At 40.0% G+C, this 12,866-nt stretch overlaps 1 protein-coding gene across 2 annotated transcripts; it reads right to left on the bottom strand.

The window, feature by feature from the left end:
- Positions 1–1,471: 1,471 nt before the first annotated feature.
- rab11fip5b (RAB11 family interacting protein 5b (class I)) lies at positions 1,472–12,838 on the bottom strand. Of its 2 annotated transcripts, XM_008420555.2 has the most exons (6): positions 12,435–12,838; positions 9,218–9,738; positions 8,031–8,625; positions 5,034–7,463; positions 3,500–3,635; positions 1,472–2,652 (listed from the first exon to the last, which is right to left on the bottom strand). In XM_008420555.2, exons 1-6 carry the CDS (start codon positions 12,812–12,814, stop codon positions 2,392–2,394), a joined length of 4,323 nt encoding a protein of 1,440 aa, XP_008418777.1. In that variant the 5' UTR covers positions 12,815–12,838; the 3' UTR covers positions 1,472–2,391. The 2 variants fall into 2 exon arrangements, with proteins under 2 accessions (XP_008418777.1, XP_008418778.1); XM_008420556.2 differs by lacking the exon at positions 5,034–7,463.
- Between the last annotated feature and the right edge of the window lie 28 nt (positions 12,839–12,866).

Below are 12,866 nucleotides of genomic sequence, written 5' to 3' on the forward strand. Positions count from 1 at the left end.
GGGAATTTCAGTGTCTCAAATCTCACATCAAAGAAGTCATGACCTTCTGTTGACCCAGTGTAGAGCATGAGCACATGTGTAAGTATGATGCCATTTAAATTAAACAAAATCCACATGGCCAACACTGGCATCTACATGATACTTTTATGACAATCACATAAAGCAATTATTTAATTCTTTCTATGCTTTTTCAGAACCATGCAATTCATTGGAGCTACATTTCTAAGCCTGTGCAGGTCTTCTGTCAGATTATGTAACCTGTGTTGGACGTGCTGTACGGGATCTCTGCAGTCCAAGTTATTTTTCAATCAATTACATAATCAGGTTGCAAACCAGAGGTGCTGATCGAGCAGGTTCTTGATTAAAATAGTCAGGGGCGCCCCCTCGTGGACAAAATTGACCACGTCTGCTGCAAAGTAGTCCCAGTCAAACAGTGTGGTCTCTGCACCAGCTTTGACGTCATTTTACTGTTCATTTTCTGATAACCGATTAAAAAACACAGTACCCATGTGGGATCATCATACTCTTTTGCATTTGAATTAAAAGGTAATTTTCTCTAGTGTAGGTAGACTCATATATAAATAAATTTAGATTTATTTAAACATCCCATTAGCTACACACTGTCCATATCAGAAAGGTTCTGGCAAGATATCTAATCACATTTTATCAGTGATGGCAAAGCTCAGTAAAATTGGTTTGGCCCCTGACATAGAGACTTATTTTAGTCATAGTTCATACAGTAGTAAGATTAAGGTCAGTAATTTTGGGAAGACCTTAAATAAAAACTTTAAAAAATGTTGTTTGGCATCATTTAGAACAAACAACTGCAACCGTCTGCCCCGAAATGTTGATTCGATGAAAGGAAATCAGTTGTAATTTTCAGAAGCAACCTTGGAATAAACAAGTCTCAAACTGGAAGATGCTGGAAAAAAGATACTGTCCACAAGTTGTGCATCAAGTTGCCTGAGGGAGGGCTTAACAAGAAAGAAAGAAGCCAACACTTTCTAGCATGACAAAAAATGTTAGCTGGATTCACTGACAAGCCAATGGTGTCTGAAGAGAGGTTTTATAGTCTATATTGCTCGACTATAAGAAGCAAGTTTGGTTTAGAGGAGTACATTTGTTATCAAACTCAAGCATGTCTTTTTCTTTATTTCAAGCTTGTTGTAAATTTGTTAAGTTTAAATGTTAGATTCATGCCAAGAAACCAAACAATGTAAGTAAAGAATATACAGTAAGAGGTACACCATTTGTTAATTCCCAAAGATGTGGTAGCTCTGCCGCCTGTAGAAAGACAGAAGAGGTAGGTGGTAACCTAACTCTTGCTTCAAATATTGCTGCTATGTGTTGAATAAGCATCATTAAAAAATGCATCATTAAAAAAAACCACAAAACAAATTAATTTGTCATTGTAGTGCATGATGAAGCACTGCATATGGGACTTCATCAGGGACAAAAAAACTATATAAACCTCTGTTCATGTGCACTTTATTTTATTACAGTTTTGCGGTCATATAAAGCATTGCAGCTAGCTACAGTGGTGCTTCAGAGTGGCATTAGAATACATTATCATGAAAAAAGTAAAGTAACTTACAATACCATTATATGGTTGTTTACAGTAAAATATTACTGTTTCTGTATGTACATAATGCGATAAAAACTTAAACATTGTCATTGGATCAGTTCAAGTGTGAAAAACAAGTTCAGGGAAAACTTGAACAAAATAACGTCTTCAAATCTTAAAAATGCATAAACTAAGGCTTTGTCCTCAACACTCTTAAGACGTACTAAATGTTGCTTTAACATTTGTGAGTTTGCAAAGCTGTTTTCCCTCCTTTTTGTTGTTTTAATTTCTCTTTCAGAAGAAGTAATAAGCTTAAATTGACTCTTTAACTTACTCTTTATGGCATGAAATAATCTGAAATTAGATTGTTTTGCCAGAAATCAAATTTTTTATTTCAAAGACAAATCAAGTCTAATTGTAAATTCTATAAGAGCTAATTCAAAGCACTAGAAAAACATTTTTTTTTCAGTCTGCATTTAATTTAAGCACATGCAAAAGCCGCCATTTTTAAGATAAAGTGGCAAAAGTTGACTACTTTAAGTTATTCTACTACAGAGAGCTGTGTGAAATAATCATGTGTCTGCTTTTATGAAAGCTTTTATTATGGCATGTCTTCAGTTTTTTGTTTGTGCCAAACTGGGAAAAAGTAACCAGCATGCATGAAAGTTAATATTACGTCTACATCAACAAGGCAGTAGTATTAGCAGTGAGACAATCTGGATGATTGTGAGTCCAAATTAATGGAGCGTTTCTCCAGAATACCTCCTATCTGAATGAAAGAATCCTTTCACACTTTGCTAATCTCCAAAACAACACTGGCTCAGTCGTTACTTGTGCCTTGAGCGTACTTGAAGCAGTGTGGGAGTCTGCTCCATGATCCGCAGTAACAGATTATCAATGTAGTCCTCCAGGTCTCGGACCTGAGCCTTCACTTTCTTCAGCTCTGCCTCAACCTTCTGCAGCTGCGCCCCCTGCTGGTCAGATGCTGCCTGCTGCTTCTCCATGTCCATCTCCTGCTGCAGTAGCAGGGAGATCAGTTCCATGTTGGTAAGGTGCTGATATTGAGCCACTCTGTCTGCGGTAACCTCCTGCAGAGAGAGCAGATTTATGTAATTATGTTTACTCACCAACTTTTTGCATTTTCAAAAACTTTCAACTATTTTCTCCTGCAAACCTCTCTGTTCTGTAAATGAGACATTTTTCAGTCTTTTTAGATTCTCTTATTACACAAGATCTAAGAAGGTCAGCAGAGTCCAAGATGAAACTCTTTGATTTTATCTACCGTCAGCTTCATCTGAGCATTACTTGGTCTGAGCTCATTATCTGTCTCCATCCAAGCTGTTTTGAAAGGTCTTATAAATAACCTTCCTCATTGTTTATTTATTTATCTACTCTCAGTCGTTTGGGGATGTCCCCTAAGTCCATTCAAATCAATGACCGAAAACTAAAAGGCATTATGTCTCAACTTTGTGTTTACGTTAACACACACCTTTACATAAGTGACTGAAAATTAACATTTGTCATCTATTTATGTAAATTATAATATAAAAAATACCAAACAGCTATTTAAAAATAAAATGAAATATTTATGGTTATAACAGTGTTTTTGACCTGCTAATTATGCATTATCCATGTAGTATTCAATTAAAGAAAACATACGGCTTTTTATTAACCTAACTTGGCGACCTGCAGGTTTTATTTAATTGCACTTTGAAATGTTTTGAAGGTTTTGAACAGACATTCTTGTTTCAGTGAAAATTTAAATTTAGGTCTTAGCAATATGTCAGAAATGTCTGTCTGTATCTTGACTGACACACTTTCGGTCACAAAACTAAAGCTCTGAAATCAGAACTCAACTGCTTCTTTAAAAATCTGAAAGATTTTAAAACTGTTGTATGAAAGACTAAAAACAAATGTATCTTTTTTTATCTGTACCTGACTCTTCTCAGGTTCAGGTGTGGCCTGATGGGTGGATCGTCCTGGATTTATGGTAGATTTTAGCTTCTCAAGAACTGAGCGACCCTCTTTCTTCTCAGGCTGGCTGGATGTCAACGGTTTCACTGGATGAGACCTGAAAACGGAAGAAGTTGGGACCACCATTCCAACACTAACATGCTGCAAAGTTTACAATAATGCAAAATGCTTGTTTACCATATGTGTTTTCTGAATGACTCAGTTTTGCAATTCAAACTTCAAACAACAGAGAATGTTTTAATAAGTACATATTGAGTAAAAGCAGAATACATAAAGGCCATCAGTAAATAAGGCATTTGTCTTCATGAAAAAATTGAAGTCAAAAATGGGGAAAATTATATACAGTTCATTCATTTAGTCAATAACAATGAGTAATTATTTACAAAACTAAATATTGAATTTGAACATATAGGCATACAGAAAAAGTTGACCAGAATCACTATGTGTTTAGCTTGTTTGTATATAATATGCTCTCACTGTTTAGTCATTGCCCTTTCCATTTTCACTTGCTGGAACTGAGCCTTAGGATAAGAAGAAGAAATCAATGTTTAAATAAATTAGCTATGGAGAAGAATTAGCTGTCTGGTATCACCTTGATTAAACAAATATGCATTAATAAAAAATAATAAAAAAACAGCAATCACCAGTGGCCAGCTAGCTAGAAACTCAAACATCAGACGATTTACCAATTTGTGAAAGAACATAACCACTATCAGGCTGCACTGACAACTATTCTTTTCAGTGTGGATGTTTTTATTGAGAGAAAGACTCAAAGTTATTATTTTTCAATATTAGTGAAGTGCTTAAAATATTACAGGAAGCATTAAGATATAAACATTTTTTTTAACTGAAAACAGTTTCCTTTTTAAAAGGAAACTGTTTTCAACAAATGCCAAAACGCATCCGTCTAGAAAAAAACCAAACAACATTTGTTTTTGTAAAGTCAAGCAGTGCTAACAGCTCTCATAGCTAATAATGGATTATACATTTTATATACCTATATAATATTATTATTTTAAATCTTCCATCTAGCAGCCCAAACATTTAGCCTGAATTGTACCATCCTTATTAATTTGTACATACTAGTGTCCATTTCTTTCTTTTGTATGTAGAGAAAGCTTGAATCTGCAATGGCAGTGGTTCTACTATGGTGTCATTAGCTACTAGCTAGCATAAGCAGCAGCAAAACAAGCTAAATGAATGCAGTGCAACGTTTTAAGCAAGCAACAGAATATCTTTTAGCCCAAAAAAATTAAAGCATGAGATGATTTACATAAATGTAAAGCAAAAAACAGAAGCAATGCAACTGCTACCATCCAATCAAATTGGATGTGAATGCAAACCTTAACATGAATGTGATCAAAATCAAACAAACCATCACAGCAGAAAACAATAACAATGATTTAAGCAAAAAAAAAAAAAAAGACATCCCATTCTCATGTTTTGTTGTCTAGATCTTAAACAAAAGGTCATGTCCTAGTGCGAGGAGTCTCACCTGCTCTCCTGAAGGGGCAGGCTGCCAGCAGGCTGTGTCTCCTCAGGTAAAAGTGAGTGCCGTGCATCAGTCAGGGGCTGGTCAGTGGTGAAGGTGGCAGACAGCGAGGGGGTGGAGGAGGCCATAGCCAGCGAAGTGCCGACTTTAGCACTAGGCCCTGTGCTTGAGGCTTGTATGGGGGGGCAACAGACCAGGGTGTCAGCTGACAGGGGGAGTGTAGAAGGGATGGAGGGAGAACAGGGTTCATGTTCTTGCAAAGATTTTCTAATCTTTGTATTGGAAGGGGTTCTGCAGTATGGTGCAACTTTTGCATGAAGATCTTCAAAGCTGATTGGAGTCGTTTTTTCTTTGTCCAATGAAGGTATTGTGGATATTGTGTTAGACATAAATTGGTGTGTTTGGTCACTGGCAGAGGTCAATTTAGACTTGTTGGGGTGGTCAAGAACTTGTAAGGAAGAGAGCACTGATTTAGTTGGTTGATAAGACAATGGTCCTTCACTGACTTCTGAAATGTTCTGGACGAGGGAGAGAAACTGCACAAACTCCCTTTCTCCATATTTGCTTTGGCTGCTTGGGCTGTCACTGCTGTTCTGTCTAGAAACTCCTTTTGGTCTGATTCGTGCACTAACAACTCCTGAAAATGACTCGGTCTGCTTAGGCTTGCCCAAGTTGTCTTCTGGGTTCCCATTATCATCACAGTCTTTCTTTATCTTTTCAAAGTCGTCATCACACTTTATTTGTTCACCTGTAAGTTCAGCTTCAACATCTGCTGAGTTAGATGCAAGATTGTGCTGCAATGGAGCAACAATCCCTTGGCTCTTTGACACACAGGGACCACACAATGTTTCACTTGCTAGTTTGCATAGACAGTCATGGCAGTTGTCTTGGCAAACTGGTGGTACTTTGCAAAGCTTTTTAGAAGATGCAGTTACTTCAAAAGAAGAGTTCAAAGTGGTTATATAGGTGTCCTTTAATGTGAATATGTCCCCAGATGTGGTCTCCTTCTGGTAAATGTCTAATTGTGAACGTTGGGGTAGAACGTTCTCTCCTAGATTGCTTTTGAAATTACCGGCTGCTTCAGATTGAGGAGATCCATCTGAGTCAATGAAACCAAAATCTGAATTGTTCACATTCATGTTAAGGTCTCCTAGTGTTAGCGAAAAAGATATGTTATTATTGAGGCATGTGGATTCACATGGGTTCAGTTCGTCTGTCTCCTCTGCTGTAGTATATGATATATTTGGTTCATCAGCGGGAACACTGGACAGTGCGCTGAAATGGTCACTATCAAGAAGCCCTCCAGACCCTGAGTTCTTGAATGAGATTTTATCCCCTGCATTTTCCTCAGTGCTCATTGATAAATGATGACTGTTTAGTCTCTGTTGTCCATAATTTCCCCTGCACGCACGTCTGTACAAGTCTTGCTCAAACAATGTTCCACCCCAACAGTCGGCTACGTCTTCCAAAGGTTCATATTTGAACCTTTTGGGGTTCTCTTCAGATATAAGTCCAAGTGAGATGTTGTTTGTATATGGCTGGGTGTGGACGCCTACAGACTTTGATGTTCCGCTGCTTGAACTTGTGTTGGGAGAAGGGATCTCTTTTCTGGATTCACCCTCCCTGCCACGCTGCAAAGATGCCACACCAGTCTGAGAGAGGAGGTAGGCTTCTTTATGGACAGCTAGTTCCTGGCCTCTGTGCAGCCAGCCATCTGAGAACATTTCATTCACCGAAGTCCTTATAAGTCTCCTTGGAGGTAAAGGTGGAGGCTCATCATTGCATCTTTGCAGTTCTTGTACGTAGTTACAGCCAATGTTTTCCACCGGAGAAAAGCTACGTTTACAAGATAAGGTTGGACTGGTTCTGGGCTGTTCTGGAGGAAGTCTACCTTTAGGGGAGTTGAGTCTACTACAGGCAAAGGCATCAAAGGATTCCTCCCATTCTCCAGGATGCTCAGGCATGGAGTAAGGAGGGGAGTGGATGGGGGAGCCAGGTGTGGTTCCTTTGGGCACTAAAGCAGGTAGTGATATCTGCTTAGCAACTGGCCGGGGGCGCTCACGTTTTATTGAAACCCTATTTTTGCTGCTGACTTCGGGATTTGTGTCTGCTGGCAGAGTGGTGTAATGAAAGGGGGGTGAGTCTGATAAGGAGCACGGAGCAAAAGAAGGCAACTTATCTAACTCTTCTGCCACAAGCTCCTCAAAAAAGGGGTTGCGCTGCATACATGGCAGGAAAGGGTTGGAAGGGGAGAGAGGGTTTGAGGAAGGAGAAGAGGAAGGGGTGAAGAGGTTGATGTGACTGTGATTATCGGGTGACACGTGACCAGAGGGAGAAGCAGGGGGAGAGGTGCATGGAGGAGGTACTGGGGAGAAAGGAGAGAGGGAAGGGGGTACATCTGAGCTGCTTTCTACCATAGTAGAAACTTCCAGCCTGTAGAGGAAAATAGGGCACAATATTCCTCTTGGTTAATGATGTGCCAGGTTACCAGCTGGGGAAAATCAGTTTACAAAAACAGAATACTAGCCCATTGACTAGGATAAAACCTTCTCAGCTAAGTTCAGTTTGAAGATATCAGATCATAAAAGCAGAATTGTGGAAACGTAAATAAGAAAAAGCAAAGCCCATTTGCAAAAAAATCAAGCAAATAATCAAGCAAAGAAAGAAATAAGTGATGTACAGTAGCAATTCAAGCTCCACCTACACTTTCAGGTAGAGTGTTGGTGAGTGCTGGGTGAGCAACTGTGTGCACGTGATGCAGTTAGGAGAGAAAGACACGCTGAAAAAAAATGGCAATGCTGAAGTGCCAAATATGAAAATACGGATAGTGATGATGATACCATGTGATTCTAAAAAGGCCAAAAATTAAGTAATTCTGTTTTCAAATGAGCACATAGCAGAACAAATGCTTGATTTTGACACCCATTTTATTCAGTATGCCCCAAATGGTAACTAAATATGTTCAGAACTGTGGAAAACCAATGATGATTCCTGACTCACCTGGGCTTGTTATGGGAGTCTCCGGAGCCAAACCAGCCTCTGAGCCTTCCCTCCGATGAAGCACCAGCCTGGTTTAGGTCTGACTTAGTAGGCAGAGAATCGCTCCTCCCTGCAGAGAACAACGTCTTTCTCAGTTTCCTTCCTTTTTCAGGTGAACATCCTGCTGAAGATACGATTGGCATTGCTGCCTGAACAGGGCGATCTCCAGTCTGAGCCTCTTGAGCTAATGCTTCTTTCTCTTCCTCCTTTTCCTCTTTCTTCAGCTTATCAAAGGACCAGCGCCGTCCCTCGGTAAAGGAACTTTTCTCCTCTCCTCTTTTTGTGAGATTCTGCAGAGAGCGAGACAGTGGTGAACATTTCTCCAGCAGAACCAGTTTGGACGGGAGTGCTCCGGAGCCTTTTGGAGTCGATGGCTCTGAATCATAGACATGGCTTCCATTTATACAGAGAGACGACTTGGACTGAGTCATGGTCTGACCCTTGAGAGACTCCACTGCGACATTTGGTCGAGGGAGGGCTGTGGTGATCTTACTAGCTTCATCACTGAAGGCTCGCTTGTGTGTAAGAATCTTGGTGGTGTGCTGGGTGGTGAGCACTGTCAGAAAGAAATAAGAAGAGATATAATCACTTTTTAAATTGTAAAATATAAAGGATTATGTGAACAGCAGCTGAAAAGAATATTCCAGGCTACATTTGTGTAGCTTTTTTACAGAAGTGGAGTTGGGTTTAGTTTCTTTGCCTTAAGCATGGGGACATAACCAACAGTCCAAAATAACATGTTTCCAAATGCAATTACCAAGCAATGTATTTACTTTTCAAAAACGGGGAAACTGTTGAATTCCTCGTAGCAACCAATGAATAGACAACATTCAAAGCAACCAGCAAAGATAGAAGCCTTATACAGTACAGTGAGTACAATTTATATTTGTCTATTTGTTTTGAAATGTATATATGTGATCAGGTTCAGAAACTTCTGTATCTATGACTGAGTTTGGTAGCTCTCTGTATAGCTATATAGCTACCGCATAAAGAAGATCTAAATAAATTTCTTTTATTTAACATTATTGTAAAATGTATATCATTTTGTTGCTTTTGGGACTAACTTATCTTTGAGAAGTGGCAAACATCTGCAGTTTCACTAAAAACATTGATTAATTTAATAATTCTGCAAATAATTTCAGACCTACCTTTTTTTGCTAGGTCTGCTTCTCCATAGTGTGCATCAATTCTCACTTTGCTTGTGTAAATGGGGGAGCTGGGAGGGTCTGACAGCAGATCCAGGCTGGGTGGAGGGCCAAGGTTATCACTGGCCATGGAAGACAAACTGCTCTCTGAGGCCAGAGACGAGCACGACCTCGTGTCAGATGACTTTCGCAGTCTTCCCTTGAAGAAATCTTTCATCTTGCTCCTCTTCTCCTCTGTTATCTCCACCTCTTTTGACTCCACCCCAACCTCTCCAAACGGTTGCCCCAGGGACCCTGACAACGCAGCGTAGCGGCCTGGCACAATGGCTGAGGAAGACTCCACATCCCCCCTTTTCCTCCCAGTGACGCGATCCTTGAGCTTGCCGAAAGCAGACCGGGGCTTGTCCTTCATGGTCAGGTCGAACATGCTGGCTGTCATGTTGTTGCGGGTGAACTGGACCGTCACCTGAAGTTCACCACGTTCCTTCTCTTTTCTACCCGCCTTGGAGTTCAACTTGAACCACCTACAGAAAACAAGAGACAATGTCCACGCATCTTTGTTTTAAAGGGGTATTATTCAGTATTTTCCAAGCACCATTTCATAGCACAATCAAGTAACTATGTTACCTTTAGTTGTCATAAAAAAGCTGACAACCTAAAAGAAGTGAGACTTTGTAATTTGACCACTTGTAAATGGACCTCTGTCTCTTTAAAAGGTTTCTACTCTTTCCAACTCTCCGCCTTCAGCAGGTCATAATAACAATGCTCCTCAATTATGACAGTTCTATCAGGTGTTTTCTAACTGCTGCTGCCACTAGTCTGGAGGAGTTTTGTGGGGAATGCGTAAGGAAAGGGGTGCTCTGTGGGACGGAAGCTCAACTGAAGTCTGCAGCTCCGAGGAGGAGCTTTGGGTAAATAGGCTTTGTATGGGCAAGCTGTTAGGCACCCATAAATGACTGCTATGTGAGACTCAGCGATTCCTCAAAGACGTATGATAAAAAACAATACTCCAGGTTTGATGAGGTAATGAAATTATAATATAATGCTAAAAACAGCAGATTTTACATAATACTCCCCTTTCAGAGCTTAAATAAGAACTTGAGCAATAAAAATAATAGTTTCTCTGAGTAAAAGCATCCCAGTTATTGCAAAATGTTTAGATAAAGCTCAGCGGTGTGTGCTTTAGTTCTACATTTGGCAAAATTATTTGATGGCCTCACAGCTACAAATGGAAACTCATATTTCTCAAAGTGCACAAAAAAGGTCTGCTAAAAAAAAAGCATTAACAGATAAACTGGGTCAACCAATGAATTCAGTCCTTGCTCTGTTCCTCCCTCTCTGGTCCACTGAGCGGACCCCAGAAAATGCTACAAAGCCAGAACGAACAGCAGGAATTCAGTGAGCATAGAGGGAGCAGGATCCTCAATTAAAGCCAGATGTTTCTGTTTTACTCTATTCCAGTGTTTCGAATAACAGAAAGGCCAGATACCTCACCCATGTTTTGTTGTATTAAACACGGGTGGTTCACTAGCATTCACAGTTAATAATTGAGACAGATAATAACCAAAAATTATCATATTATTTATATTGACATTCCATTGAAAGCGATCATTTTCATGTTGTCCGATCACCTGTTTCTAAGTATGACACTTTGCTTTTCCTCATTGAATGTAAACGATGAAGACATCACAGAAGACCTGCATGATAGGAAAAAGGTTTCTGGACCCAGAAAAGTGGATACTTACTTCTGCCTAACTGTACCTCTTGACTTGTGAGCCAAAAAGGTAATGAGTGAAGACATGAGTTTGGAGGGAAAACGACCACTAATGGTATTTTGATTGAACTGGTGAGTCAGCCACATTTAATACTCTGCAAAAACCATTACAAAAGAACGATGTTGAGTCTTTTCAAGACTTGACAGCCAGTAAGTAATCTAAAGCAGAGCTCCAATAAAAAGAAACTGACCGTATCCACAGGCTCTTATATAACCTGTCAGTTGGGTAATGTTCGTCATTGATTTTCCAGAAATATTTTTTATTTTTCATTCAGTGTGTTTATAGGTAGTAAACAGATGCAAAGAGAAAGAAAAGTAGCAATAAGTTTGTTTTTTTTTTCTTTTTTTTAAAGAAAAATTATAAATTGTGGCACACATTTGTTTTCATCCCCCTTTACTCTGACACCTTTTAATAAAATCCAATGTAACCAGAACCAGTTCATCAAAGTACCAAGCAACACAGCAGTTAGGTGATGAAGTTGTGGACTACATGGAAGGGTTAGTTCATAAACCACATCACAAACTTTTGACATTTCACAGAGCACTGTTTAATCTTTTCTACATAAACAGAAATATTTTGGCACAGCTGTAAACATATCATTAAATGACTGTCAGCCTAAACTACAACAGCCAGGAACCGTTGACAGCATAAATGTTAGTTATACACCTCACAATTATAGTTTCAATGGAAGAGTGAAGCAGGATTGGCATTTTTTAAATAAARMWAAAAAAAAAAAAAAAAAAAAAAAAAARGTCGCATAAGCAGTGTTCAGGTCAGGAGAGACCAAACCATCCCCAGAGTAAAACATGGTGGTGGAATCAAAGTTGAACAAGGAACAGTCCATTCACAGGGTTTAAGGGGCATTTAATGCAATATGTTCTCTAAAGCCATCTGACTCTCACATAATCAGCTTTTAAAATCTTTTCCCAACTACTAACTATATTTTTCTGTCACAGCCTCGGACTATTTATATAACAACATCATAAGAACGTTAAATGTGTTTCAATCTCAGCAGCCACATGCATAATGATTTATGTGATTTCTATTCATAGAAAATTACAGACACAATGGCTGCTGTTGTCAGACATGTTTTTTTTTTCTGAAATTGTACAAGATTGTCGGGAAATTTTATTTTTGCATGAAGATTGACTTAATGGTCACGATCAAGACTCGTGCAACAACGGAAAGTGCAACTCATCTTGTTTACTTGCGGTGCATTATGGGAACCTCTGCTACATCTGTCCATAGGTCAGGTCTTTCTGAGGATGTTGCTTCTGCAGCTTGCATCCTTTCTTGCAGAACAGTTCTGGTTCCTTCTTAAACTAACTCATTGAGGATAACCGGTTAGCTCAGCTGATGCACATGACTGATCATCACAAACTAAAAATACCAGAGTCTGTCTGAAAGTGAGAGGATAGTTAACTGAAATGAAAATGTGAACTTACTCATCTCTGGGACACATTCCGTCCTGGAATATCTTATCCAGAGGGATGATGGTTTGACCCAGAAACACGTCCAGCCCGATGAGGACCCGGTGCATGACGGTGAGGACCAGGTCTCCGCTCCCCGGGGGGAACGCGCTGCGGCCGCCCTCCTCCAGGATCCCGGGGAGCAGCTCGAAGCAGCACTCCTCGTTCCACACGGGCACCTCCGCCTTCTCCACCAGCCCGGTGGTGTACTTCTCCTTCCCCACCTGGATGATGGTGTAGAGGTAGCGGCTGCCGTGCTTGCCCTTGGTTCGCAGCCCCCTGGCGCGGAGCACGGTGACATTAACATGAGTAGGCACCCACCGCTGATCATCGTCCAGATCTATCAAGGACATCATCTTGTACCGCTGCTGCCCCCCCCACCACCACCACCTTTAACTCAACACAAGC

The sequence above is a fragment of the Poecilia reticulata genome, linkage group LG10, assembly GCF_000633615.1.
Source record: "Poecilia reticulata strain Guanapo linkage group LG10, Guppy_female_1.0+MT, whole genome shotgun sequence".
In the NCBI taxonomy this organism is placed as follows: Eukaryota; Metazoa; Chordata; class Actinopteri; order Cyprinodontiformes; family Poeciliidae; genus Poecilia; species Poecilia reticulata.